The 26818-nt window shown below is 45.3% G+C and overlaps 1 protein-coding gene and 1 long non-coding RNA gene across 8 annotated transcripts in view; one reads left to right on the top strand and one right to left on the bottom strand.

Annotated features, from left to right (window-relative positions):
• BMP2 (bone morphogenetic protein 2) overlaps window positions 1–26818 on the bottom strand; it is a 142125-nt gene that overhangs the window by 27967 nt on the left and 87340 nt on the right. Inside the window, exons 5-6 of one of the 4 annotated variants that reach the window (XR_013931400.1) lie at window positions 24970–25025; window positions 21715–21849 (exon numbers count right to left, since the gene is read on the bottom strand). The exons of 1 other annotated variant lie outside the window; for it this stretch is intronic. Coding sequence is in view for 2 of the 3 variants with exons in the window: in XM_080408209.1 (XP_080264335.1) it covers window positions 21702–21849 (148 nt within the window). In the remaining variant the exon portion in view is untranslated. Of the gene's footprint in view, window positions 1–20488; window positions 25026–26818 lie in introns of those variants that run through there. 2 more of the 4 variants (XM_080408209.1, XM_080408213.1) reach the window with 2 other exon arrangements.
• The window catches only part of LOC308071978, a 378690-nt gene that overhangs the window by 317155 nt on the left and 34717 nt on the right, over window positions 1–26818 (top strand). For 3 of the 4 annotated variants that reach the window (XR_013931445.1, XR_013931446.1, XR_013931448.1), the window contains one exon: window positions 9367–20490. This is a non-coding gene — a long non-coding RNA (uncharacterized lncRNA). The remainder of the gene's footprint in view (window positions 1–9366; window positions 20491–26818) is intronic. The other variant, XR_013931447.1, reaches the window with a different exon arrangement.

Here is a 26818-nt window from a genome sequence, read left to right as displayed (position 1 = left end):
CTGGGGTCAGAAAGCAACAGGTCAGTGGCCGTATCCCTCTCTCCCCGTTTGTGATGGCAAAGCCATGAACATACTGCATTGCCTCTGCTTTTTGTTCTGCTGGTACTAGTGAATAAACCTAGCAGCCTCTCCTCTTGCTCAACTAAGATGCCTTCATGTTCTGTTGTCCTCTTTTGCTGCTCGCTCGAACTTCCTGAGCGCTTGAGAACAAGTCTGTCCTCTTTGTGAGTCATTCCTGACACACTGCCATGCCGAGGGCATGCCAGGTCCCCACGCACCCAGGGACAAACAAAGGCGGTCGCCTCTGTATGACCCCCCAGGGTTGGCCACGGGGGTGCAGACCCCTTAGAAGGTGCCTCACTCTCTGCTTCCTATTGAGACCTCCTGAGGAAATGGTGACGTGCTCTGAAGCTCCCCTTCAGGGGACAGCTTGGGGTTTTACAGCCTTTAAACAGGTTTTTTTCCCTTCTTTTCCTCTTCTGGAACGTGGGCAGGTGAATAACATGTTCCAGATTGACACAGTGAATCGTGCCACTTCGGCTCTGCATCCCACCATGTCCCATCTTGTATCTCTGATCCCAGCAGGACCATGATGGTCAGCCAGGACACCAGCACCTCCCTGTCAAAGGCTACTAGTTGAAAAAAGCTGTAGTCTACATTTTCCTGTACAACTTTTGTAGAGTTCATTCCAAAGGCAGGGAGGAAATGAAGAGATTTGTTTGTTTTCCAGCCACAGAGATATTTTCATCATAAATCAGGAGGAACAAAAGAACATAAAAGTGGGCTGTGTTAGATGGGGGTAGGAGACTTTGGTCCTTCTGATGGAAAGTTCTTTCCCTCAAAAAAATGAATCTTTACAAACATGTTATTTTTTTGAAAATACTTTTTTTTTTTCTTTTTAAACAGAGAACATTGTCAACATGTTGCTTTCAGCTGGCCCTGTGACTTTCCTGGTGTCCTAGTCCTCTCCCCAAAGTCATCTGGCCCTCTCCAACTGGAGGGCGCTCCCAGCCATTGTCTGGCTGCATCTATCAGTGCCACAAATCTTCAAATTAAGAATGGTGGCTAAAATAAATAATTATATGCATTTTAATGGGCTGATTACTCTCTGAAGGCTTGCATGTGATTCTTATTTTCTATGTTATATAAAAGCTAAGGGTGGGATTTTCAAAACCACTCAGTGCTGGCCTAATTCTGCTCCCATTGAAGTCAATGGGGCTTTCTTACCCTTGACTGTAATAGGAGCAGAGTTAAGCCAGCAGTGAGTGCTTATGAAAACCACATCCTAACTATGCTCCCAGACCTCACCCATATTTCTCCTTTCATGGCACGAAGTTTGTTTTCATCATGTTACGTGTGCTGGAATGCTGATGTCTAAGGGAAGCTACTAGGGATTGAGTTCAATATTAATTCTGACCGGGCTTGGCTTTGTGGGTTACAGCTAAAGCGTTCCTGTAAGTGCAGCGTAGAGGCTCATCACAGAAATAACGTCAGCAGTGTCGGGACAAGTCAGAGCTGGGCCAGGCCCTGACTTGCCTCGGGTGCTCAGGGTTTAGGGAAGGCACGGGAAGCACCTAGTCCTCCAGGCAGACACCTGGACCAGGCTCCTCCACCAGCCATCTCGGTACCTGCGTCCTTGCGCCTGGAGGAAGCAAGTCTGCTGGGAGTGTTTCTGGGGGCACTATGCCTAAAACAGTGCCTGCTGCCATCCTCGTGGAAGTCAGCATCCCAAATCTGCTTTCTTGAGTGGAGGTCCTTGGCCGTGGGTGCCTGGAGCTCTGTCAGCTTGGGGCAGGACCAGTCTTCTGAGAACAATGCTGGGAAACAACTTGTGCAGGTTTTTTTTTAGATAAATGGACTTTCCACACAATACCATTTGGATAGAAGGTCTGAGTTAGCTTGGTCAATTTTTTTTTTCTTGTTGGTACTTTGTTTTTTCAATTTTTTCTCTTGTTTGTTGGTTATTTGGGTTTGTTTGTTTGTTTTGGTGTGTGTGAGGAGGTTGTTTGCTGTTGCTATAAAAGTTGGACTTTGATTCTCAGATTCTTGATAAAAAGTTGACCTCTATTCTATTCTTTTATGGAAAAAAGAAAATCCAACAAAGCAGTTCCCTTATTTTTACTGCTTAATGTCACTATAGCACATTGCCCATCAAGCATGCTGGCAAAATCCTGTATTTTGTGCTTGAGTTATTTTGGAAGTGACCGCGGAGGGGGAAGATGGCTGTGCCAGGTGATTTGCTCTTGCTCAGCAGCAGATGGGATGTGATGGATCCCCTCCCAGTGTCCCCTGCCATCTCAGGATTTTGTCAGGAAGCTGGTGGAGTCTGAAACTACTCCACCAGTGAAAACTCAGCATAGGGAAGACCTCCCACCCTAGTCTCAATATCCCAGAGATGAAACCAACTGGAAAGAGCTGCAATCTCTTTCCCTGTAGCCAAGAAAGTCATTTTGTATTCCCTGCACAAGCTGGGCTGAACTTGGCCCACAGATGATTGTTGCTGTTGATCCAAATCTCCCAAAAGGCTGGTGTATTTTCTTGGTAATAAATGTCCCACAAATGTTTTGGATTTCTGCACTCATTAGGGCTTAGGGAGGCTATTTGTCAGGACCAAAGACGTCTTCTACAATAAACCAGCAGCTGTCTGCAAAGGGTGAGGAGACGTTTGTTGCCGTGAGCTGAGTCTGCTGTCAGCAACCAGGCCCCTGACCAGCCCTAGTAAATGTTTTATTGATTTAATATTAAATTAACTGCCTGGGCATAAGGAGCGCATTATTTTTAATGGCATTCTGATATTAGGGACTGCAGTTTGCTAGAATGCACCTGTAAAATTAGTATCCCCTAGTATTCTGCAGGAGCCATAAAACGTAATGCTCTTTGTGTGCAGTGCTCTGAAGCTTGACATGGGTAAAGTTACAGCACTCGCTCGCAGCCTATCTGGTGGCTGCCCCAGTTCTCACTGGAAGAGGAGGAGGAGTTAAGTCATCTTAGAACCATGGAATCATTTAGGTTGGAAAAGATCTTGAAGATCATCAAGTCCAACCGTTAACCCAGGATGGCCAAGTCCACCACTGAACCATGCCTCTAAGCACCACGTCTTCGTGTTTTGAAAGCTTCCAGGGATGGTGATTCCACCACCTCCCTGGGCAGCCCGTCCCAGTGCTTGAGAAGGCTTGTTCCAAGCTCATCTCTTTGTTCTGAAAAGGTGTAAACTGAGCCTGTGAAGCCTGGGTCCTAACCTCAGGGAACCCTGCCTGGCTACGTATGGTAACTCATGGAAACCTGTACACAGGACGCTCGTAACAGCAGGACACCTTCTGCAGGGGGTCAGTGTTGGAACAAATAGTTTTCCCTCATTTGTTTTCAGTAAATGAAATGAAGGGGGCAAAAAAAAATTACAATCAAAAAGTATCGGTTGCCCCAAATGCACTGCTCTGGAATTTGCCTTTTTTTTTTTTTTTTTTTTTGTGAAAGAAAAGGCATTTGGAAACAAATATAACTTGAAAATTAAATAAGCACATTCCTTAGTGTAAGACTGAAAATATTTGCTAATTTCAGATTTCAGGTCACTTTTTTTTTTTTTTTAAACTGCACTATGCAATTAATATAAGAAAAAGTTCAGCCCAAATAAAAAATTTGTTCAAATAACATCACCTATCTGTAGTTCATACTGTTTTTCACCTCTGGAAATTGGGCCATAAAGAGGGTAAATACCTCGCTAGGACTCGGCTCTCCTCCCGCTGGGGAGGGCACAGCAGCCACCGCTGCCTCCCTGCAGCAGGGATGCTCGGGGTAGCCGGGAAGGATCCCTGCGCGGTGGGTCCGGCTCAGGGAAGCACGCCATGGGGGTGTGCCTGCAGGCCTTGACCTCAGTCCGCAGCAGTGCGAGTGAGCCCAGTGGCATTCTGAGCACTCGGATCGCGGTCGATGGGGATGCTTTTTGCATAAGCTTTGCTGTCTAGTGGAAAAGTTGCTGTAGGTTCTTGCTAAGCACTGCAGCCTGTTTCCGCATGGTGATCTCTTTATCAAGTTGTCTTATTCAAGTACAAAGAGAATTTTTCTTAGGCCAGTAACGTGCACCTTGCTGCTCTACAATTACCCTTGGTTTTGCTTAAAATTACGATGATTGCTGTTCTGCTATAGCAACCTTCTTTTCGTTAAAATGCGTACCTAGTAAATGTTGCATTTGGTTTTATTAAGGTTGTAAAAACGCCACATTTGAGCTGTTTATATTTTTTAACTCCCTCAGAAATGGTCAATTAGAAAGTCAAATCTTCTTAAATGGCATTCAGATGGAGATTCTGAGAAATCCCAAGATTTCTGGGAAGTTTGTTCTACACTAATTTCACAGCAATGAATCACAAGGCTGAAACAATAAGGGACCAAAGACTGGCAACCATAAAACCATGATCTTGGTACTTCTGAATACTCGATTATAAAAATAAAAACCTTTAAATTAGAAGTTCAGAATGTCAGGGGATGAGGTAGGGTACCAAATTTTGTATGTTTTGTCATTAAATTAACATTGCTTTAAAAACTGGAGAACTAAGGGGCTCCACATATAATTGAGTGAACAAATTAATTTTGAGCAGCAACTACGGGTAGGACAGCAATCTCAGCGGGTGGATCATGATCTGAATGGGCACAGTGGCAGGATCTGATGCATTTTTCAACCGTTTTCTTTAAATACAAGCTCTCTCTTTGTAAAGCTTGTTTGTAAAGCCACTGATGATCTCTCTTTTCTGATTGCTTTCTTGGGCTTTATCAGTGAATTAAATCCATGCTTTATTACTCCTAAGGCAAACATTGACAAGAAATGTTTATGTTTTGTTGTGATTTTCCAGAGGAAATATCAGTTTCCTTCCAAATAATTCAAAATTTCACTGAACTTACTTTTTCCTTAGAATGTTTCGGGACCAAAAATCAAATACGCCTTTTCTACAGAAAAAGGGGGAAGGCAGGACAGAAAATAGAAACATAATTTAAGAGATCAGGCATTGTCTGCAAATATTGTTGGTTCAACAGGCATAGTTTCTGTAGGAACTTTCAAAAGAAAAAGGTTTATGAGCTTGCCCTGTGAGAGACCCCTTTTGTTCTGATAGTTGTGACCAGGTTATGAATTTATCAGAAGACGAAGTGTACCCAGCACCTCTCCCTGGCTCCCAACCACGTGGGTGCACCAAGGGCGTAGGCAAAGCTACGTAGGGTGGGTCTGTGTGAAGACTTCTGTTGGCTTGAGCAGGTACTTGATCAAGACAATCTCTTGGGTTTTATATCATGGTGTTGATGTTGTTCTTCTTATTCTTCTGCCTGATTTCTCTCCTGTTGTTTGATGCTCGTTTGCCACTGTTCATGTAACGTTCAGAGGTCAACGCTATCAGAGAGCCCAAACGTTGCATTTGGGGCCATTTGCAAAGATGTGGCAGCTCAGTGCTGGTTTTAGGAGCTCTTTATGCAAGTGACCTGCCCATTTTGTGCTGGTGCTCAGCTTTGAGGCTGAAGATTACGGAATTGTACAAAAAGGTGGGTGACTGTTGGATGGTCACTTTTTAGTTGACAAATACAGATAATTCATTGCGCGGGCAACTTGAGTTGACAGAGTCAAACCGTACTTTTTTGAAAGGATATGGCAGATTTACTTATTCCTATTTCTGTGTTTGATTTACTACCACATGATTTCATTAAATAAGAACTTAACATGGGGATTTCTGCCAAGCAACTTCAGGCAAGGCCCATATTCCACAAATCCCTAAATTTGAGGGTGGTGGGTGGGGGAATCATCATATTTTTCTAGCAGATGTCCATTCTGCCTGTGGACTAGAGTTTGAGCCGGTTTGTTTATATTGTTGTTGCTTTAAAACCCTTGTAAAATGATGTTTATTTTCCTCCCATTAGGTAACAAACTTGAATTTCTCAATTCAGTGAAGGGTGATGATAACTTTAATAACTATTAATTCTCTAATTAATAACAACATTGGAGGAAATAAACGAGAAACCTTCAAACAGGCAGCGTTTCAGGCTTGAACTGGTTTCAAATTCAGACAGGATTACTTGAAGCTCTCTCTTGCCCTTCTCCGTTGTAAGGCTGCACAGCTCATGTTTGTAGGTATTTTTGGATAAATAAAAGTGTGTAAGTAGGTTCTTCCCTTTAACTACTGGATAGAAAATCCTATATCCTGGTAGCTCAACTGTCCAGGTCATGCTGAATTTCTGTGGAAGAAAATGAGTAAATGCAAAGAAGAAAATGCCAAAGAAAATGCAATGAGGGAAGAAAAAGTGATGTAAGTTGGCCAAGAAATAAGTTACAGTTCTTGGCCCCGGCTCTGCGGTGGTATAAATCATTACTGCGCTGCTTCGGTGTAGCCATTCCACTTCACCAAAGTTTTCGATTTGACCTGTTGTCAACTTTGAGCAAAGGTGGTAACAATCAAAATTACACCAGCCCCAAAGCAAGTCTGCCAGCTTTTGTATGCTGATCTTCACCCTCGAATGCTGCTTTTGCCCCAGTCCAGCATTAGGGTGAATATAAAAGCAAAGAGATCACGGGAGCAACGTCATTGCTGAAGGTCAGGCTTGAGAGAAAGGCACATCTGGGGTAGGGCTCTATCTCCATTTCTGAGCTAGCTACCAATTCCTCTGCTGGAGAAGGGCTTCTAGATGACACCTAGCAAGGAGAGGTTTGAGGCATTTCACGGATCCTTGTCTGCTGTAACCATCCTGAGCAGGCTTTAGTTTTTGCTCTGAAATGCTCCAGAGGAGCCTCTGGAGACGTTTTTGGGAGCTGCCTTTTGGAGCCTGTACAGCTCACCTGAGCTCAGGGGTCCAGGCCAGCACATGTAGCCCCTGCCCAGAGCAGGCTGGAAAGGCAACCTGCGAACGGTTAGGCTCGGTACTTCTGGGTTTTTCTTTTTTATTCCGCTCTCCTTTCATGGCTATTTCAGGTCTTGGCTTCAGGTGACAAATGACACCATCAACTGTCTACCATCCAGTGCCTCGTGCTGCTGCTCACTTTTGAAACATTTTAAGTGTTCTGGTCATTGCCCGAAGAAATCGTGTTTACATCATCTCTGAGAGACATTCAGATTTAAGAGGGAAAAATGGCCAAAACAGCTTAGTGCTTTTGGCTTATTGTTTGAATATTTAAAGACATTGCATCTGGAATGTATTCCATTAATTTGTGGCTAGCATCCATATATCATAATCCATGAGCTTCCAAGTAAACAGCTGTCACTGGAGCTGCCACGGAGGGAAATTGGCGCAGCTAGCTTGTGGTGAGCAGAGAGGGAACACACTGGTACACACTAATCCAAGGAGGAAACATTAACCCAGATGTGTAGAGGACAATGAATGAATTGTTCCTTACAGCTCCTTAACTTCTCAACTGTATTAATGTGAGACACAATTAAGGTCTCAGACTATTCTGTTCACTCACACGCATACACAAAAGTGTACATACCATCATAGCCAGAAAGATGAGGTTGCATACTATATATACCATGAAGCAGCCTCCGGGTCGCCCCCGCGCACACGGGAAGGGGGACCTGCGTCTGAGGGAGAGAGGAGACGGTCCGTGTTGGTGGCAATCTGTCTTCAGGCTGGTTGGATCACACAGTTGTCTTTTTGACGTTCACACCAGCTTGAAACGCAACGTTCATGGCTCCCCTGAGGAAGATGTGGTAGAGCCAAGACCCGTCCAGGCGCTGGTGTAGCAGGGGGTGCGTGGGGCGCTTGCTACAATACTTAAGATCCTCTGGGGCTATTGGCAGTGCCGGGGCCTCGGCTGGAGCTGTGATTTTGCATGTGAGCAGCTCACAGAAGGGCAAGCAGTTCTACCTGAAGCCAGGTGAAGTGCCGAGGTGAGGACTCTGCTTTCCAGTGCTGCCGTTACTGGCAGAGCTGTTTGTTGTGCAGCCTAGGGCAGCGGGACGGGGGCCTGTTATTTTCAATTACATGTTTGATCAGTCTGTTTCCATGTGGTGCTCAAGTAAATGAACTAATTAAGAGGCATTGTGTACATGGAAGTGGGACAGAGATGATATCGCTATTTATGTTTTCTTTGGAGGGGTGTTACCCCTCCAAAAAACCCCATGGCAAGATCAGGGTCTCTGGGTGTGGGTGCTGTGGGGCACCTGGGGAGGTTTCAGCTGAAACGGAGGAAGGGCAGCAAGAAAAGAAGGGTTTTCCCATCCTGTTTCCAGAAGGGAGGATCTGAGGCCAAGGGAGATGAGGTGAGTCCCCAGAGGAGGTGGCCACGTCAGTCCCAGGGAAAGCATGGGTGGCATGAGATGGAAGGGAAAACCCTTGCACACTTCTGCCCAACAGCTGCTCTGGCATCTCCTCTAGATGCTCTGGTATTCCACCGGACTTGGGATTTACCTTCTGTTTACTAGCCAACCCGAAGTGGGTTTGAACTGGTGACCTAAAGGTGAAAGGCTCTGCATCTTATTAGAATTACTGTGAGCTGCTGAACGAGTCCCCCATGGCAGTTAAGATTTGATTATGGTTCTAGAAAATGTTCAGCTTTTACAATTAGTGTCAAAGCAGTGGTAAGCCCCTCTTTGATTCCTGGGTGTAGGCTCGTGCTTTTCTTAACCTCACACATATGCTGGCATATTTACAGTAAGTGCTCAGGGGTTTGTTTTTTTAATTATTATTTTTTTTTATTTTTGAATTAAAAATGAAAGTTCCCCAGGGAAATTATGCAATGGGAAATAGCCACTTCAATAAACTTGCCTCATACATTTTATTGATTATGGTAAATTTAATTATTCCATTTAAACCTTGCTTACACACACAAAAAACCTTATCCTTTTCTTCCTACATATTTTTTCCTGGTTTCATATCCCTCTCTACAGACCAAAAGTGCACTTATATATTATTTTACATTTTTTAGAGGGTAAATACTCAAAGCTAAGCTCTTCCCCGTAATTATAAATTAAAAATTAGAAAACATACCATAAATCTTACTCAAAACATCTTCAAGTAGAACTACTAATTGTTAAACAGTACTAATTATAGCTTTTAATATAGCTCTTTCACCTCTGACATATATTATGTGCACGATTTTTGCTAAGGGAGACAATTATTCAAGCACAAAGGACGTTAAAAAAAAAAAAAAAAAGGAAAACATGGAGCAAGATAGGTATTTTTCCTACTCAGTACTTTGCTAGGTGAATACTGGTCATTCTCTTTATATTTAGATAATACCCAGGGGTCTCAATCTTGTTTGAAGACCATTGCACTGAGGTCTTCGGAGGCTACAGTCCAAAAGGCGGTGAAAGAGCTGCTGGTCCCTGGGTTGTCTCTGGGTCTTAACCTTATTTCTCTACAAACCACTGCTAGTAGGTGGTTTTCTTTCTTTTTCAGGGAGCTGCTGCTGCTGCTTCTGACCTACTGAACTGTGTGCAATCCAGGTAATCATCTTTTTGTCGTCTTAAACTTATGAATGGTGTCTCCTTCCTGGGGAAATGCATTCATTCATTACCTTGTGACTGTTCCCACAGATGGAGAATGTTCCCATGGATATAGGTCTGTGGGACTGAGGGTGAAGCAATTCACCATGGCTAGAAATCAGGATGTGGGAAGAGGAATTATCACTAGAGATGAAGAATCAAAAGTAATTCACTAAGTCTGTACTCCCTCTTGCATGAAGGGACTATTCAGAGCCAGCCCATCCCAGCAGTGAGGCAAATCATAGTTGGTCTTCCTCCTTGAAGCTGCAAAGCTCAATCTGGAGAGGGGCTCTTCAGGGTTCTGGAATCTGAGGGTGGCTGGTTCTGAAAGCTGAGGTAGGGTCCAGGGTTTGATCAAGGCTTTGTTGCTTCCAGACACACCTTTCATCCAAGGTCTGTCACAGGGCTGTTGGACCTGGGTTTGTCTGAATCCCACAGCCAAATCCTCATCTGGTATAACCTGCAAGGGCCCTGTTTATTTCAAGGGAGCTGCACCTCCTCAGTCAGTGGCGTGAGCCTAGAAGAAGCTGGTGAGAGCACAGGGATGCTGCAGGGGGAGTGATGTGGCTGGGATGCAGGAGGTTCTGGAGGATGCAGGTGAACAATGTCTCCTTCACTTTCCTCCAGTTTCCCTCCTGGTGGCACATTTGACTGCCACCATTGTTAAGCACAGTGACCAGCCTAGCACCCTTCTGGATATCCCTTTGTGGCAAAAGACGGACTGGGGAATACTCCATGGAGACCTCAATGCCATTTACACCCTTGGGTTTCCTGCATTACAACGTAAGTGATTCAACATAGGGGATACTTGTCCCATGGCTTGGAAAAAAGAATTAAAAATTGGATGATCTTTATCCTGGCAGGTTTCCGATTTATTTGCTTTATTCAAAAAGTATAGCTGGAAATAAGTACTTATAAATTTCTAAATGACCTGCCCCTAAAAATAACCACAATCTGATGTAAACTGATAAGGCTCCCTTGAGTTAAATGGATTTGCTCCAGCTTGCACCAGATACGGATTAGGCCCCAAGATTCATGCAAGCCCAGTTGTGACAGCCTTGAAAAGAACTTAGATTAAAGATGAGTTTGGAAGCAATCAAACCAGATCATAAGCCTGGCTGATTTTATTCGTTTTTCTGGCAAGTCCTAGTTTTCTGAGAATATGACCTTGTTGCAAGATGTATTACACCAAATCTTTCACTTAATGAGCCCATTGACACAGATGTCACTCTCCATGCCATAACTCCCCAAAACATTTCAATTCCCTTCCCCCTGACTGTCACCACGCTTGCTCTGGCCGCCACGGGGAGGGAACTTAGCCATGTAGCAGATCCCAGACTCAGCTTTTGGCCTAGATGACACGCAGAAGAATTATTTTGCAGATGGGCCAACCTAGGACACGTGTTCCCGCTGGGATCGGCACTCTGCTCCCCCCTCGCTGCCTCCTTAACGAGAGCGCGAGAGCTCAAACCAACAGCCAGCTCCTCGAATGGCAACAACAAAAGACTCCTTGTCATTGCCCGGGCTGACTCAAAACAGAGTAGAAAAGGGGATTTTTTTGACAGAGCTGCAGATCACGGATTCACAATATACAGCTTGTCACACAGTGCTGTCAGTGATGCTCTCTGTTAAGTTATAAAAAACACCTACTTGCTCCTTGCCTCCGTTTTCCACAGCTGCGGGCCGTGGGCTCTGTGAGGGATTAGTACACAGGAGGTGTGATGTGTGGCTCCGGTGGTGGTAATAGAGACATATAAGCAGTGCTCCAAAGGGAACGTTCTGACAAGAAGGAATCTTGAAATTTGACTTGTAAGTTTAAGAATTGCCCCAGAAGAAAAATTTCTCTTCCACCTTCCCTCCCAAAAAGCAGGCCTGGGTCTGTTATCTCCGTTCCTGCTTTTCACAGTCTTGTATAACGATCTACATGAAAATTTGAAGGTAAAAAAGCCAAATGCTTTGTGCTCTAAATTTTGAAATGGCGCAACTGCAGTGCTCTTGGCATTTTTGTTTTTCTTCTGCATGTTTTCCTTTCAAACCATAGTGCGGTCCAAAAAGGATCTGCTTTTCCTGAGTGATTCTTTTTTGGTAGAACAGCGTATTTCAAAGGTAGATATGTGTATTCCTTATACTTAGCCTGTATAACCACATACATAGATGGTTCTTCAGAAGTTTTACCAACTATTTCTATTTACCACTGCTTCAAAGAAAGCAGGGACCATGCCCTGTGGAATCCTTGCTCTCCCGGCACGCAGACCTTGAGGAAGGAAGTTGCAGTACTGTTTCCTCCCCTACCCTTTATTATTACTAGTGGCAATAGCAAGTGCTGATCCAGTGAGGCGCTGCGTACCTTCAGCTCGCATGGGAGTCCTGGACAATAAGGGATATTTCCATAAAGGGTATTTGCCTGTGATGTACAGGCACTACGGTCAATCCTAGGCACCTTCCAGCACTTTTCCAAACACAGGAAGAGGAATGGGATCGATACAGAGGGAGCTTTCCGGGGAGGGGAAGGTGCTCCTCACAGGCAGGGGATCCCAGGGTCTTTGGGAACAGGTTTTAAGCAGAACATTTTCTGCAGCACCTTAGTCCTGGCTGGTGCTGGAGATGCACAGTATGCTGACCGCCTGCTCCATTTCACAGTGGCACCGTTGCATTCCTCTGAGAATAAATACTTCCTTTCTCTCTTTACAAGAATCCCATGATTTCTTAGGGAGTAAAAAAAGTCTTCAATTTTCTCATCTCTTCATTCAGCCTATTTGATTCACTGATTCATTTTGTACACTGGAAGATTCAGTCAGTTTTTAACCTTTATTTGTTTCCCTTTTTTCTGTTTATTTTTTGTTGTTATTGGTTAGTTCTAGAAAGAGCAGCCTGAATGTCTTATCTGCCAGAAGGCACATGCGCATGGGTTTCTCACTCTGCCGTCCCTCCACAAGTTTACATTTGCCTAGAACCGAATCTGTTAGACACACTGCAGAGCTGGTCCCAAGGCAGGGAAGGCAGTGGCTCAACACGTGTCATGCTTTCTCCTACGATCTCGTTTCCTTCTGCACAGCCCCTGCTTGCTGGGTTGGCAGGATGGGTTCCCCTGCTGCGCTGTGCTAGTTTGACATAATCGCCGTAGTGCCACTGAGCGACATGTGGCAAACAGCCCAGCAAGCTGGGATGAGTGAACAGCAGCTTCCAGCAGGAATACTCCTCCATATTTTAAGCTAGTCTTTCTTGGAGAGTTGGAAAAGAGGAGGGTTGGGGGGGGGGGGTCCCCTCTATGCAATTAACTGATGTTTGTAGTTGCACAGAGGGACACCAGAAATCTGATTTTAAAAGTGGTGCTTCAGGGAAAACTGGATGATTTCTTGATCACTGAAAAGACCCAAGAAAGTTTCAGTCCAGCATATCTCAGCAGCTGATCTGAAGCAAACCTGAAGACAACCCCGTGTCCTCAGAGCCTTCACGCAGCCCCTTTGGCCACTGAGACATCACAGCTGACTTCAGTTGGCCAGAAGCCCTGTCTGTGTCGCTGCAGAGCTCAAGCATGCCTTGAGACAAAAGTAACTAGTCATGCCCCATCTATCTTGCATGCTCTTTTTTGAGCACCTCCCAGACTTAACTACGTTTATCCTCTTAGCACCTCTGTAATTATCTCTCTTGTAACAGATGAGAAACAGAAGAACATGGAGGTTTTGCAATTTGAGCTGAGCCGTGCAGGAGCTCTTTGGCAGAAGAGGCAGCCTCCTGAGGGGTGAGTAATATTCTTTTGACAATCCCATTAGACTTCTGTTTGTATCCTTACATACCTAGATACAAGCCAAAAATCAAGCCCAAAGCATCTTGCACAAAGCAAAATCACTCTCTGAACCTGACTCTTCTGGAACCAATGGAGGCTTTCACTGCTCTCCTTCCCGCTCTTCATCACAATTCCCAAAGGTGAGACCTGCAAAGCAGTTCCAGTTCCGCTCTGTTTCAGTTTGAAGGATCAAGTTTTATTTACGCAACCAATATAAACATAATTTTAGCCTGACAGATACATAGAAAATTCAGAACAGCTGCAGCCATTGGGTGAAGCGTCCTGCAGAATAGTAGAGCGCAAAGGCACGGGGAGCACTCGTAGTTGTATCTTAACCAGTGCCACCAGCAAAGTGAATCAGATGGCACTTGGTGTCAAATATAGGCTTATGGTCAGCCCTGTTAGCCAACTAAATCAATGAGAGCTTTACCACAAACCCGAATATAGTTTTAAACCCTGAATCAGCAGGAATAGTTGAGCATAAGAAGCACTGGATGGCCAGGCAGATTGACTGGGTAGTGGGCTTCAGGGGAGGCACACGCTTAGCTGGATGGAGGGCTCCCTGTAAAACCAAGCGGAGCAGTGGAAATCAGATCAGCAGGACGAAGTCTGGCTGATAAACATTCTTCCCGGCATGTGAGTCAGCAGCAGGTTAATTAGGCATAGTTAGGCAGGGAGCAGTGGTTATTATAGAAGAGGCTTTAATTGACGGGATCATTCTCAGCACAATAATATCAATTAGCAATTGCGATCAGGATCATGAAGGCAGGTGGAGCCCTTTCTGTCAAGCTATTTTTATAAGGAATTAGCCTGTATAAACACTCATTGTAAAAACATTGTCCTTGTCAGGTGTAGTAACTGCCCTGGCACATAGCATCTCTACTCACAATGGAAAGATAATTAAAGATGCATTTGCACGCTACTGTGGTTCTCCCAGATGCTAATTGTGTCACCGGAAGATCTAAACAATTATTAGGAAAACACTGGGTGAGTGTTAATAGTTATTTCCAAAATACAGACAATAAATAGATCGAGAAAATGCCGTGAGCGTTGAGCCAGCCTTGGAAAAAGCTAGAGGAAAAATTGTATTTCTGAAGCGAACATGGAAATTTGAAGTGGGAGTTAGGTGCCTAAACATCTTGGAGGAACTTAGATCCTGAGCATACTGAGGCCAAATCCCGCCCTGCCCTACCAATAATTTCATATTTTACAGCCTTCACATTTTCCTCATATGTATGTTGTTCTTAGAAGCCCATATGAGGATGGCCAAATCCTGAAGGTATTACTTAAAGGAAATTTCTATTCATGTTGCTGAATATTCACTACTGATAATCCTAGTAATAATTCTCATGAAAAACTGTGTGATGTTCCATATTGCGTTTTATTATGTGTAGCACATATCTTGTATAACTGTATTACAGGTCTACATTGCATACCTGTAATATTATGTTCTGGTAATTAAACCAATTAAAGTGCAGTTATGAGCTCATTAAACCCAAGAAATGATATGTCAACCAATTCAGTTTTTATCTAGATAAAATCTTATCAAAGCCAAGTGATTCAGTCCTTAAAACCAAGTGTTCTTACATCTGTGTCTCCATTTATGATGCTTAGATTAAAATGATACAGAAAATGCCTGTGTATACATTATGTGACCTGCATGCACGGTTCCTATCATGGAGCAAACTGCTGCTGGATATTTTTACCTCTTTGGCTCCCATGATACATCTGAGTGGGATATTCTGTTACAATCTTAACATTTTAAATATTTAATAATACCACACAATTCTTTTTGGATCTGACATAAGCAATACATAACCCTCTGCTGGGTGTGTAGGTTTTGCACGTTGTTCCTCAGAGGACACCGGAATGACTGAGATGTGCCAAGCTGTCCTGCTGTGCTTGGATCCCGTTTTCCCCGGTGCTGCAGTACCTAACCTGGTCCTTGCAGAGCTGGAGCATCCAGCTCTCCCTCTCGGCTCTTATGGGCTGAGAGACGATCCTGAATTACCTTTTTTCAGGTCACCTAGGACTAGTGCCTGCCTGCCTCAAGCAGAACGTTATACTCTAGAATAAATATACTTGGGGCAGAAATCTTCATCCTGCTCAAGTTCTCCCACGGCTGTTACAGCAGGGACAAGATTTTGGGCAAATCCTCACTGCCATCCCCATCAGTTGCTGGGAGAGTGTTTCCTGGGGCTGAGCAACGGCAGTTCTGAGCTTTGCGCCTCGCGTTAAGGAGAGGCACTTGGTACAGCCTCGCCGACAATCAGCAGAGGCTGCAGAAGGCAGAATGCAAATTATGCAGAGAGGCAGGCAGCAGAGGAATGGCTGTGACACAGGATTCGTTCAGCTGGGTTCTGGTTCTCACACCGACGATGTGTCTCACCCGATGTTCTGTGCTTTGTTTTGTGTCTGTGTTGGTCAGATATATCTCAGGCTCCGAAGGGCAAGGACTGCCTTCACACACTGTCAGCGCAGCGTCTGAACAGTCGTCACGCCTGATCTTGGCTACCGTCTCCGTGAAGGGCTCTAACGTAAGCCATAACAATACTAACATTGGCAGCAGCATCGGTACTGTTAATGAAAGACTGGTGATAGTTGCTTTTTAATATGGTTCAGAAAAGCCCTACACTTCAGGTTCAGCTCATCCAGATCAGAGAAGCTGTTTATATTCATGTTGTTGTTCTGGTAGGAGGAGAGTGTTCATGCCCAGAGATGGAGAGCATGAGGAGAAAAGAGAATTCTGGAATGATTTTTCTACTGTGCCTAGCACGATTATAATCAGAAAAAGGTAGGAGGGAGCGGGGAAAATGTGGATGATGTTATTACCAAAATGAAAGAATTTGAATACAATCATAGCAGTTAGGGAAATGTGTTTTTAAAGACCTTGAGAGAGGTCATAATGAAAGTTTACTTTGTAGATCTAATCATAGTTTACAAGACCATATGCCAGTTCCCAGTGGTGTCCACAGTGAACAGCAGGACACCGGTAACTTTCCAGATGTGGCTTTTCCCCTAGAAGGAGAACAAAACCAGTTGAGAACTGGAGTAACCCAGCACTGGGGGAGCCTCTGAACTCCTCTGCAACTCTTGACTGGGATGCCCTCATGAATAGTTTGGTTGTTGCCTGGTAGCATTGGCAAAAATTATTCTACGGTACGACTGAGCCCGCAAGAGAAAAGGAGAAACTTTGAGAGGGATCATAGGATCCAATTTTATGGAAAGGTCTTCATAAAACAGGGCTGAAGCATACGTACCATAACATCTGTCCTAGATACCTGATGGGTATTTGGGGCCACATCGGTAGTGGGGGAGAGGGAGAGGACATTGGTTGCCAACAGGGCATTACTACCTTGTGGAACATGCTAGTGCCGAGAAGATCACGGTCTCAACTTCTGCCCTGAACTTCTTGTACCTTCTTCAGATGCTTGCCTGTTTGGCCCCCTTTGGTCAGATCCTTCTGTCATCCACCCTTGGGTCTCAGCACTGCCCCAGTCACCCTGCAGCGCAAGCGTGCTCCGGGTCGGGGCGTACCAGCAATGGGAGAGTTTGCAAGGGACTATGTGGAATCACCAGTTCTGGTTTTGTTTAGAGGAGTTGTGGTTGCAGATGCCTTTCTTTCAGAGGAGTGGGCTTGGAAAAGATTGTGATGAAGGTGAAGAAATGACATTTAACAGGAATCTGTAGAATCATGTGATCTCTTCTGGAGGTTGTTCTTGCAGCCTAAAGCCCTTGCTCCAGGTTGCTCTTACCTCTCTCTTGTGCGCTTTGTCCCCTGCTTTGTGCTTGGCATTAGCTTGGGGAAAGGAATTGTCACAGTCTGTTGAGGACACGGCGGTTTCTGATGTTACCTGTAACCGATTCATAGCTCGCTTTGGAAGATTAGGGAACGGACTGAGATCCACCAGAAAAAGCCAAGTGTCTGCACAGTCTCTTGCACCACGTGGGCTCTAGCTGAGGGCTAGGCATGGCTTGCACCGCAGTTGCAGTGAGCGTACTGTCGTTTCCACAGAAAAAGCGGAGATCGTGATAGCCAGATCTTTACGTGGGAGGAAGGAGTGGAGTTTCCTAATGAGCTGGAGCTGGAAGGAGGAAATTTTAGTCAGCGACACCGACTATTCATCTCGGAGCAATGACGCATCAGAAGACACCGAGGCCTCGCTTGGCTTAGCCAAACGAGCGCTGCCTGCCCTCGGTGCGAGCACGACAGGAGCTGCTGAGTCAAAGGAGAGAGCGGCTCCAGCCAGGGCTGTGCTGAGGAGTGTGCTGCTGTACACGTTACTAAGGGTTGGTTGAGAGACTTGGAGAAGAAAAGGAAAAAGCCCTCATGGGAGATGGTCTATTTTTAATGAGCCCAAACCTCTTCCACAAATTAAGTGAAATATTTTAAAAGGAAACAATATTACTTCGGTTTTATTTGTTTCAGCTACTTAGTTACAGCTCCACGTGGACACAATTAATGGAGGAAATAGAGTATTTTATAAGCCCAGGACTCTGAGATAGATATTTTGTGACCATGTGAAATTCTTTGCCCTAATCACCACACATTCCTTGGGAGAAGGCTGTATATTGCTGAAGATTATTAGCCTTGGTTCCAAAAGTGTCGTGTCTAGTCACTGAATGGCAAAGGTCAAAAATTGTCATGGTGTTAGTCTGACAAATTTTGCTCCCCATTTTTCATTAAAGTCCCTGCTGTCCATCTTTGGCTCAGGTCTGTTCTAATTCTGTTCAAAGTATTCCCCAGCAAGAAAGAGAGAAATGACCTTTCCACTGGAACTATTTTTGTTTCCCAGATCCCTTTCAGACTCCCCCTGTGACTTCATGTAAATCACTTGGACGTTCGGTGCCTCATTTCTCCATTTTTTTAAATAGAAAGAATATAATTCCTCTTTCATTTGCCCGTTTACATAATGAATTTTTCAGGACAATGAATCATCTTATTTGGGTGGTATTTAACACCAATCCATCTCATCCTTGCTGGTTAAAGAAGAACAGATCAAGGTAAAACCTGGGGATGAATGTTGTCTAGATGAAAAGTTTCATTTGCACCTTGCCCTGCTTTCTTCATGATGGGAAACAACGAAGAAGTCACCCATAGAAAAAAATAATGTTTTTTCATTCTTCTGGGGCTGCCTTAGAGATCAGAGACAGCACCCATAAAATACCAGGTCTGGGCTTTCTGGCAGGACCAAGTGTGACGGCAGGGTGCGATTTCTGGATTTCTGAACGGAGGCAATTGATCGGTTCCTCAAATGATACGGGTCCATATGCCTCATTAACCAGCTATCCGCTTCTCGCAGGCATGCCTAAGTAGTCTCCTTTTTCCTTCTCATATCAGCGCTGCTGAGAAGATTTCTTTGCAACAGGCTATTACGTGGAGGTAAACATCTCCTCGGTGCAGTAATCTGTGCAAATATCCTGACAGCTAAGCACAGCAGTGGAGTAAACAAACAACCTCAGCGCCCCTTCCCCTCCACCACGCCAATAAACGGAGTTTACTGTACGCAGCGCTCTTCGGGGCTGTGCAGGGATGGTGTGAATCCATTAGTAGGGCAAGGGTGAGTGACTTCTGACTTCAGCAACCCTTAAAGTTAATCCAGCATTGTAGGGGCAGAATTAAATGTGATGAGCTCAGAAAGTGTGATAAAACCAGATTTAAGTGCACAGCTGGGCAGCAACCTATAAAGGCAGAATTTAAAACCGTAATAAAAACTTTGTAATCTAATTACAACGGTAAAGTTAAAGGTGAGGTATTTGCAGCATGATTCACATGCACCACGGCTAACCTCTGACATCTTGAATATATTACGTGGTTTCTTCACTACAGGAGTAATTTTTGAGTTGCTTTCTCACACTACATGGTTTCGTACTTTTTATTCTCCTGCACTGTCTTCAGTGGTTACAGGGCAGGACAGAACTGTGGATCACCACTTTGCAAAGCATCTACTTTGCTGTGCTTCTTGCTGGAGGTGTCCCAGGCCTGCCGGCTCCTCCCCATGCTCTGGGCGCTCAGCACCCAGGCACGGAGGCAGGGGTTGCAGCAGGTGCACGATGCCTCCAAAAAATCGCAGCTCCTAAGAGAGTCTGAGGAGAAACCACAGCAAGAGCAGGTATGTCTCAAGCTGGTTTTAGCCCGGCTAGTCTTAACACCAGCAGAAGGGAGAAGGCGGCAAAGCAGGTTATAGCTTTGGTGCAGGATATGGTCCCAGGCAGCCAGCTCCCGTTGAAGCCCATGTCATCATGTCGTTGTTGCAATTGGCCCCTAATTAACACCACCTCAGATACACAGTCATCTCTGATTTCGGTGCTGGCTAGTCCAAAACCCAAAGTGATGGGAAAAACCAGCACCATGAATCCTGCCTGGTTCTCCTTCACCCCTGCCGGTGGGCAGGGCTTGTTTTGCCCAGCAAGTTTCGTTCAGAGCGCTCTCGCCAGGATGGACACTGTCAGTATGACAGTGACCTTAGATGCAAGTCTAACATCTTTCAGCAGGAAGACCGCAGCAGCGTTAAACACTAAAACAGAAGTCTCTTTCCTGGGTTGCATTAAGCGTTGTCCAGCATTCCGGGAGCGCTGCATGTGTGGCAGGTTGTAGTGGTGGGCTTTAAACAAGTTTGCTCCAGCGTAACAGCTGGGCAGTTGCTCTAGGAAAGGCAGCTGGGGTGATCACTCTTTGCTCAGCCAGCCTATGTCAACACAATGATACTGTGTTTCAGAACCTGTCCTTTTTTTTCCCTTTTTGTCGGCTCGGAGGGGAACAGCAGAGCCATCAAGGGCACCCTGTGCAGAGAAATTCTGTCTCGTGCAATGAGGAGAGTGCGAGTGCCATTAGCTAAAATGGATGATGGATATCAGCAGTGGGTGAGAAAGAGGTGTGGGGTGTGCTTGGAAAGGAGCTACCTAAAGTTTCCAAGGGCAGCATACATTTGTGATCGGAGACCTATCTCAATATCGTTTAGAAAGACAGAAAGCTGCTTTTTTATTTTAGAGGGGAAAAGATGTCTTGTGTATGTCTTGAGCTGCCATATACGCTTATGCTATTCCTGAGTTAACTTCATTCCTTCTCTTCATGCAGCTGTACAACAGCTACGCTAATATAGAACCCTGCACAGGAGACAACAGCCTTTAAAATGCAATCAGGGACTACCAGAAAACACCACAACAAACGCCCAAAACATGGGAAGGAGCCCACCAGCTGCAGGATGCCAGCGTGAGGATCAAAAGAGCAACATCCCAGGTACAAACAAGGTAAGATCCCATTGAGCCCAGGCCAGCAGCCACCCACTACGACCTCCAGTGGGTTTAGAAATCCCATCCCGTGCAGCAGCTCCTACATGCTTGAGCTCACCGTAAGGCAGAGGGAGTAAGGGAGCATTTAACACCCTCAGTCTGCAAGGCACAGACAGGAGGTGGTAAATACCTTGATAAGGAAACTGGAGTGAAAATACCAGCTGTAGGCAATCCAGATTTTATCAGGGCAGCATGCAGGAATGAGTAACTACCTGACATGTAGATGTGCCTGTGTGCAGTGCCAGCAGCTTGCCAGTCAGCACATCTGGCCTCAGGCGTCAAGTTTGCATTTTCAAACCCATGTGATTTCAGGGTGCAGTTGAGGGGGTATTTTTGCATGGGATTCTCTTACACAATGGTAGCGACCAAAATGAATCTGGAGCTCTGTGTGTGGAAGAATCTATAGATTTGACACTGGAGACTTGTTTTTCTGCTGTAAGAAGCCGCCTGGCTGCTCAACGAAGGCTATTGCTCTGCTTCGCAATGACACGCATTTCACAGCATGGAAATCCATGTGTGACAGGTTAAAAAAATGCCCTGGAATCCAAGGGCTCAGCAAAGTCATAAAGACATTAATATTGTGTATTCCTCAGTGAATGGATGGTGTCTCACGGACCATTGCTACTGCTGTCACTGTGGGACCTAGAGAAGACCTGTGCCTAGTCCCATCATAGTCTGCAATGCGAATCACAAATTTGGTGAGGGTGGTTGGAAACTGAAATGCTGTGAACTGGCACAATGTATATATTGATGTCTGAGAAGATATGAGGATGGTGGGGGAAGAACTCCAGGGAAGTAGTCATGCCACCAAGCCTGTCAGAGGTCAAGGAGCATCTGGATGATGCTCTTAGACGTACAGTTTAGTTTTAGGTAGTCCTGGGAGGAGCAGGAAATTGGACTAGATGATCTGCATGGGTCCCTTGCAACTTGAGATATTCTATGATTTTGTGGTCTTACACAGACGTTTGGAGAATTATTGCTAGGTGTACTTCTCTAGCTCTGGACGCCCAGTATAAGGCTATGAAGCTGTCTGTTTACTATTCTCTGGCTCGATGTTTGCTATTCTCAGACCTCGAACTCTGGCTGGCTAGGGAAGTCATTGCCTAGGTTGTCATTCCTAGGTGGGAAATGTCTGTGCAGAGACCCTGTCCCTGCTCTGGCGATGCTCTTCAGGTGTCTGACAGGCTCTTGGAGCTTTCTGTTTGGTTTTTGCATTGATTCTTGACCAGATTTACAATACAACAGAAGGCACAACCAGCCCTATCCTTGGTGAGAGGAGTAGGAAGAGCTTGGCAGCTTGAAGGCATGTCCTGAAACCTGAATAAGGAGAAAGGAAAGACTGTTACCTTGCTGAAATGATAAGGGGTTGGGACAGCACTCAGAACTATGCCACACCAGGGTCTCTTTCTGGGGGTGGTGCTTAGTGTGGCTAATGACAACCATAAGTAGGAAAAATATGGATGCTATTGGGGAGAGAGGCCCAGGAATGGATAAAGAATAAATTGGCTGTGCTGCATACGGAGAGGGCCAAACAGATGTTGGGCCTGATCCAGAGCCCATCGAGTTAACAGAAAGGCTCCCTTTGGTTTCATTGGACTCTGTCTCAGACCCATTACAGCTTCACAGGAAGCAGTGGAGACCAAGAGCAATAACTTGTGGTGACTGGAGTGGTGTGTGTTGCATAGGTGGGGGCTGTGAGGTTTTCATGGTGAAAACAGATGGGTCTTACAGATCCATCCCTTTGGCCTGGGTAACCCTCCTGCCCCACTTCCCCCACCTGATGGTAAGCAGTTTCATGTGGTTTTGGTCCTCTAGCCAATGTTTTGGCATGATTCTGCGCAGAAGTGCCCATCTGCCTTCTGTATTCCCCCTCCTACTCAAGGAGGTTCGGGTGTGATCTCACGGTGGCCCAGGATTTAGAAACCAGTGATTTGAGCCATCCACAGAGAAGGAAGAAATGAGGCCTGCTGAGAGCTGTCGGCTAGGGTGGGATTTTGTTGTGGACCAGCAAGAACAATAATGTAAAGCAGGTGTTTCTGCGATCGTGAGACATTTGTAAAACCAATGTCCAACAAGTCTCCCACTCGCATTCCCATCCACATGATACGGCAAGGTCTAACATGAAGGACCGCAAAGAGAAAACATCTCTCTGTGCTGGCTGGCGTATGACCCGCACTAGGGCCTCCCTCCCCTTCTGCTGTCTGTGCTTTTCTGTTTATTTAGGTGCCTGTCTTTGTTTCTGTTTTTATATTTAGCACAAGTAGAAAGGAAATGGAATTTCATACAGCTTAGAAGACTGGGAGCTCACCATGCTTTGGAGCATGGGCCATTATTTGTCCTCACGCCGCAGGTGCAAGTGCTCGCAGGCCAGATTCTCCACTAGTATAAACTGCCCCAGCCTCTGTGAGAGCCCCCTCCTTTTAGCCACTCCATTTGAGGAGGTTTGTGATATCCAGAGGTGCAGACACAGGCCATACTCAGGCTAAGCCGGTCTCATGTTTAGGAGTGAGACCTTGACGCTGAGCAGCACCTGTTTTCTCCTTGTGATGGTATCAAGACGAACGGATTGACCATTGCACCCGAAGATGCACCAACAAACAGCAGATGCTGTTTAATTCAGGGCTCTGAATTTATTGGAAATACAATTTGGCGAATAGTTTTGTGTAGTCTAATTTAGGCCAGCTTGGGGAGAGGCAAGGAAGGAACTTACAAGGGTAATTTCAAGGCTTTTCTCAGGACTGCCCCTGCCCAAACATGGAGAGCTTTGTTCTCTCTCTTTCTGTTAATGAGGGAAATCCTCACAGTGGAGTGGGATTGACTTTAGTATTGCTGAAGGAGAAAACTTTGTCTTTCTCCTGCGAGAAACTCTGCTCTGAAAGAGGCTAACGGTTCACAAAGCTAGTGTAAACTAGCAGATTTTGCTCAGCATCAGGACCACTGTACTGATTTATTTCACCTGAAGACCTATTCCAGTTTCCCTTGACATCACATCAAGCTCCTCACAATCCACCTCTGGATTTCCAGTCATCCATCAGCAAAGGAGTCACTCTTCAATCTTTTGTAAAAAGCTGTCAGTCTCACTCCCTTTTTCCAGCTGTATTCATACCCACTTGCTTCCCCTTTGCAGGTATTCCCTTATCCACGCTGGAATTAACATGTACACACTACAACAGTGCCCATCATGGCTCAGGCTGAGCTTGAGTTTAGGTACTTCACAGGTTTAAGTCATGACCCTACAACACTCAATCTCCAAAAGATGATCTCTTGCTTTTATTGACAATAATGCACTTATAGTCCAGTTTAAAAGAAGCTGATCCTGAAAGAAGCTGTTGAACTTTTTGTGTGAGGTAAGGGTCAGTTCATGGCTGGATGCATTGCCTGGCAGGAAGGTTGTGTGGCAGCTTGGCAATCATACCGTGACGCAGCTGAAGGAGAACACCCGAACCCTGTCTTCTATTTACATTTGGGTGTTGGATGGGTGGCGTCATTACTCCAGTTTTTGGCTCGTATCTGTCCACTTGGATGTGAATGTAAACTGCTGCAATTATATCTTAATTGTGTCCCGCTATTGGAAATGATTAGTCTGTTCGTTTTCCATAAATACTGGCTGGCCAGCTTTGCCTGGCAGTGGCTGGGAATTGTCATGGCAGATATGAAAGCTCAGAGAATATGGGGAATCGTAACTTCACGTGACTTACGGTGTTTCTCAGGTGGCAAACTCTATGCTATTGGATTTCGTCCTGAACAGGGTGCCGGAGGAGAAATGTCAGCTTTAAGACTGGGGTTCAGGCAGCGATAGAGAAAGCACAGGTCTTTCAAAGCATAGGCAGTCTCACATTGCTGTTTCAGTCAGGAAGTGAGTTTCTTATTAAAATAAGCTCCATTCTATGGAGGAACTTTTAAATTTCAGATGAAAGTTCAAAAATATCCAGGCTTTCTAATTCACTAGCACTTCCCACTCCTACCTCTCCACCATGGCAGCCTTTGCCCTTCCGTGCTGACCAGTTCCGGCAGGCAGAACAGAATGTAAAAAGTAGCAGCGTATTAACTTCAGGGCTATGTATTCTACAAGTGAGCTCTAATTCCAAATGGCACTGATGCCAACCTTTTTTTTTCCCCAGGACTCAGGCATACAACACACTTTCCTCTACTGGAGCTCATCATTCCATAACTCTAGAAATTGCAATATAAACCTTGGCTACTATGCACACTTCAACTTGAAAACACAGCAGCAATCTGGGATTTTAATTCCAGCAAATCTGAAAGTGGATTAGAAATAGGATCCAGCTGCATCTCTAATAGTCAAAAGAAAAATTAGCAGAACATTGGAGCTGAAATGAACTCTGTCTTTCTTTTAGCTTTTTTCCTCCCTCTTGCTTTAGAAGAGGAATTACATAGACCTAAAATGCCATAATTAAACTGTCATTTGTTCCTTACCTTGGTAGAAGCTTTGCCCAGCTGAACACATCTCAGTTTCCATCCTAAGCATTTACCTACAGCACAGGGTTGGGAGAGGGGGGCGGTTTATTACTTGTTTTAAGAAATTAGAAATCAGAGGCATGCACAGTCTGTCTGTTATAGTCTTCAGCGAGTGTGTTGCCAGGTTCTACAGGTTATACATCATTAGCGCACAGAGTGTCCAGGAGAGCCCAAAGCTTGTGCAGGTGTGTTGGCAAAGCTCGCACCACTTCCCTCCCTCCTCCCTCTCCGCTGCACTTCCAGCAAGCCGATACTTGAAACTCAATGTGGCAAAATCACAGAGAGCTCTCCTAAAGTTTGTTAGCTCGAAGCTCACCCAGCAGACGTGACTATGAGATGGTGTGTGGAACCTGGAAGGGACTCACTGGAAAAACAAAACCATTGAGTCAAAAGCTTAGTGTGTTTTTCCATGATTGTATGAAAAAAAAAAAAAAAGTACATGTGTGTTTTTTTTAAACACTTTCAGATATTAGAAATTTAGTGAACACAGAGGCAGCTTTTTTTTTTTTCTTTTCCCCTGCCCTTGAACTTTCGGAATGACTGTAGGGAATATATTCCAGCCTGTTTTCAATGACCCATTCATCTGGTGGTTTTATTGCAGCTTTTCCCGAAGGGAGGGAGCTTCATCGGATCTCTGCCCCTGGCATTAGCTGCCATTATTTGTGCATCCCACTCAGATAATCGATAAAGTGGGTGGCATCTGAAAATAATTATACACACAGCTCTTCCCCAGCTTCCAAGATGGAGACAGAAGCTGGGAAAGGAGCCTTTGCATATTCAGCACTTGTTAAAGGAATGAAATACAGTTCTGCGTGTTATTGTTGTATCCTGAAACCTGGGCATTCAGCAGCAGTTTCTTTTGACGTTGCGTAGCACTCTGGCCACACAGTACCTGATCACAAAGCTAATCATCTTTCCCATCTTTCCTGGATTTGCTAGAAAAGTTGTCCTGTCTGCTTGTACAGCGCGCCAAAGGGCAGGAACTGTCAGACAGGTTGCAAATATAATGGTGGTGTCTGTGGCCTCCCTTAGGGAGGAAGGATCTAGCTGAGTTCAGTACCCTCTTTTTTTCAGCGGACACCACCACAGTTGCATTTTTACAGCCAGATGTCCTGGCCCCAAGCTAGCATGTGGTGACAAGTGGGTGGCCTGTGCAAGGCATGGTATCTCTCTGTAGCATGGGATGAGTTTTTCCAGCCAAAATGATGTTCAAATACCCAGCTTAAGCAGCGAAGGTCTGTCTTTATACTGCTCGTGGCAAAGTCACCTTTAGATGTCTGTACGGCTGTCATTGCCTACTGAAGAACCTGATTCAGGTTCTCCATCACCTGACGGAGTCCTACCAGTCAGGAAAGTATGTGAATCATCTCATATTAGAAGATATTTAATGACTGTTTTAGGAGGCTCGCTTCTTTAGTCTTCTTTTTTTGCAGTGGCTGAGATCAACCACTGGCATGAACCTGAGCGTTCCCGCTGCAGCCTACCTAAACAGCGGCGGCACCAGGCACCCGCGCAGGGCCTCTGAACTGAGCAGGTGGTAGAAAAAGGAGGGGCACAGATTTTGCCACGGCAAGTTGCAATTTTAGAGTAAGGCTTTGTCCTTGTACCCCTGCGGCTCTGGAGAAGCTGTGTGCAGCACTGCCACAGTGGGGACTAGATCCTGGCTATGACCCTACATGGGTTTTAATGGTCTGCCCTAGGAGTCTGCTCATGCGCTCCACTGAAGACAAGAGAGGTGAGGATGGAGCAGTGGTCTGACCCAGCGTGGCCATTCCCACAGATTTCGATATACCTCTCTCCCAAACTG

Source organism: Falco punctatus, assembly GCF_963210335.1.
Source record: "Falco punctatus genome assembly, chromosome: 12".
NCBI lineage: Eukaryota > Metazoa > Chordata > Aves > Falconiformes > Falconidae > Falco > Falco punctatus.
This window is presented reverse-complemented; position numbering and strand designations above follow the sequence as displayed.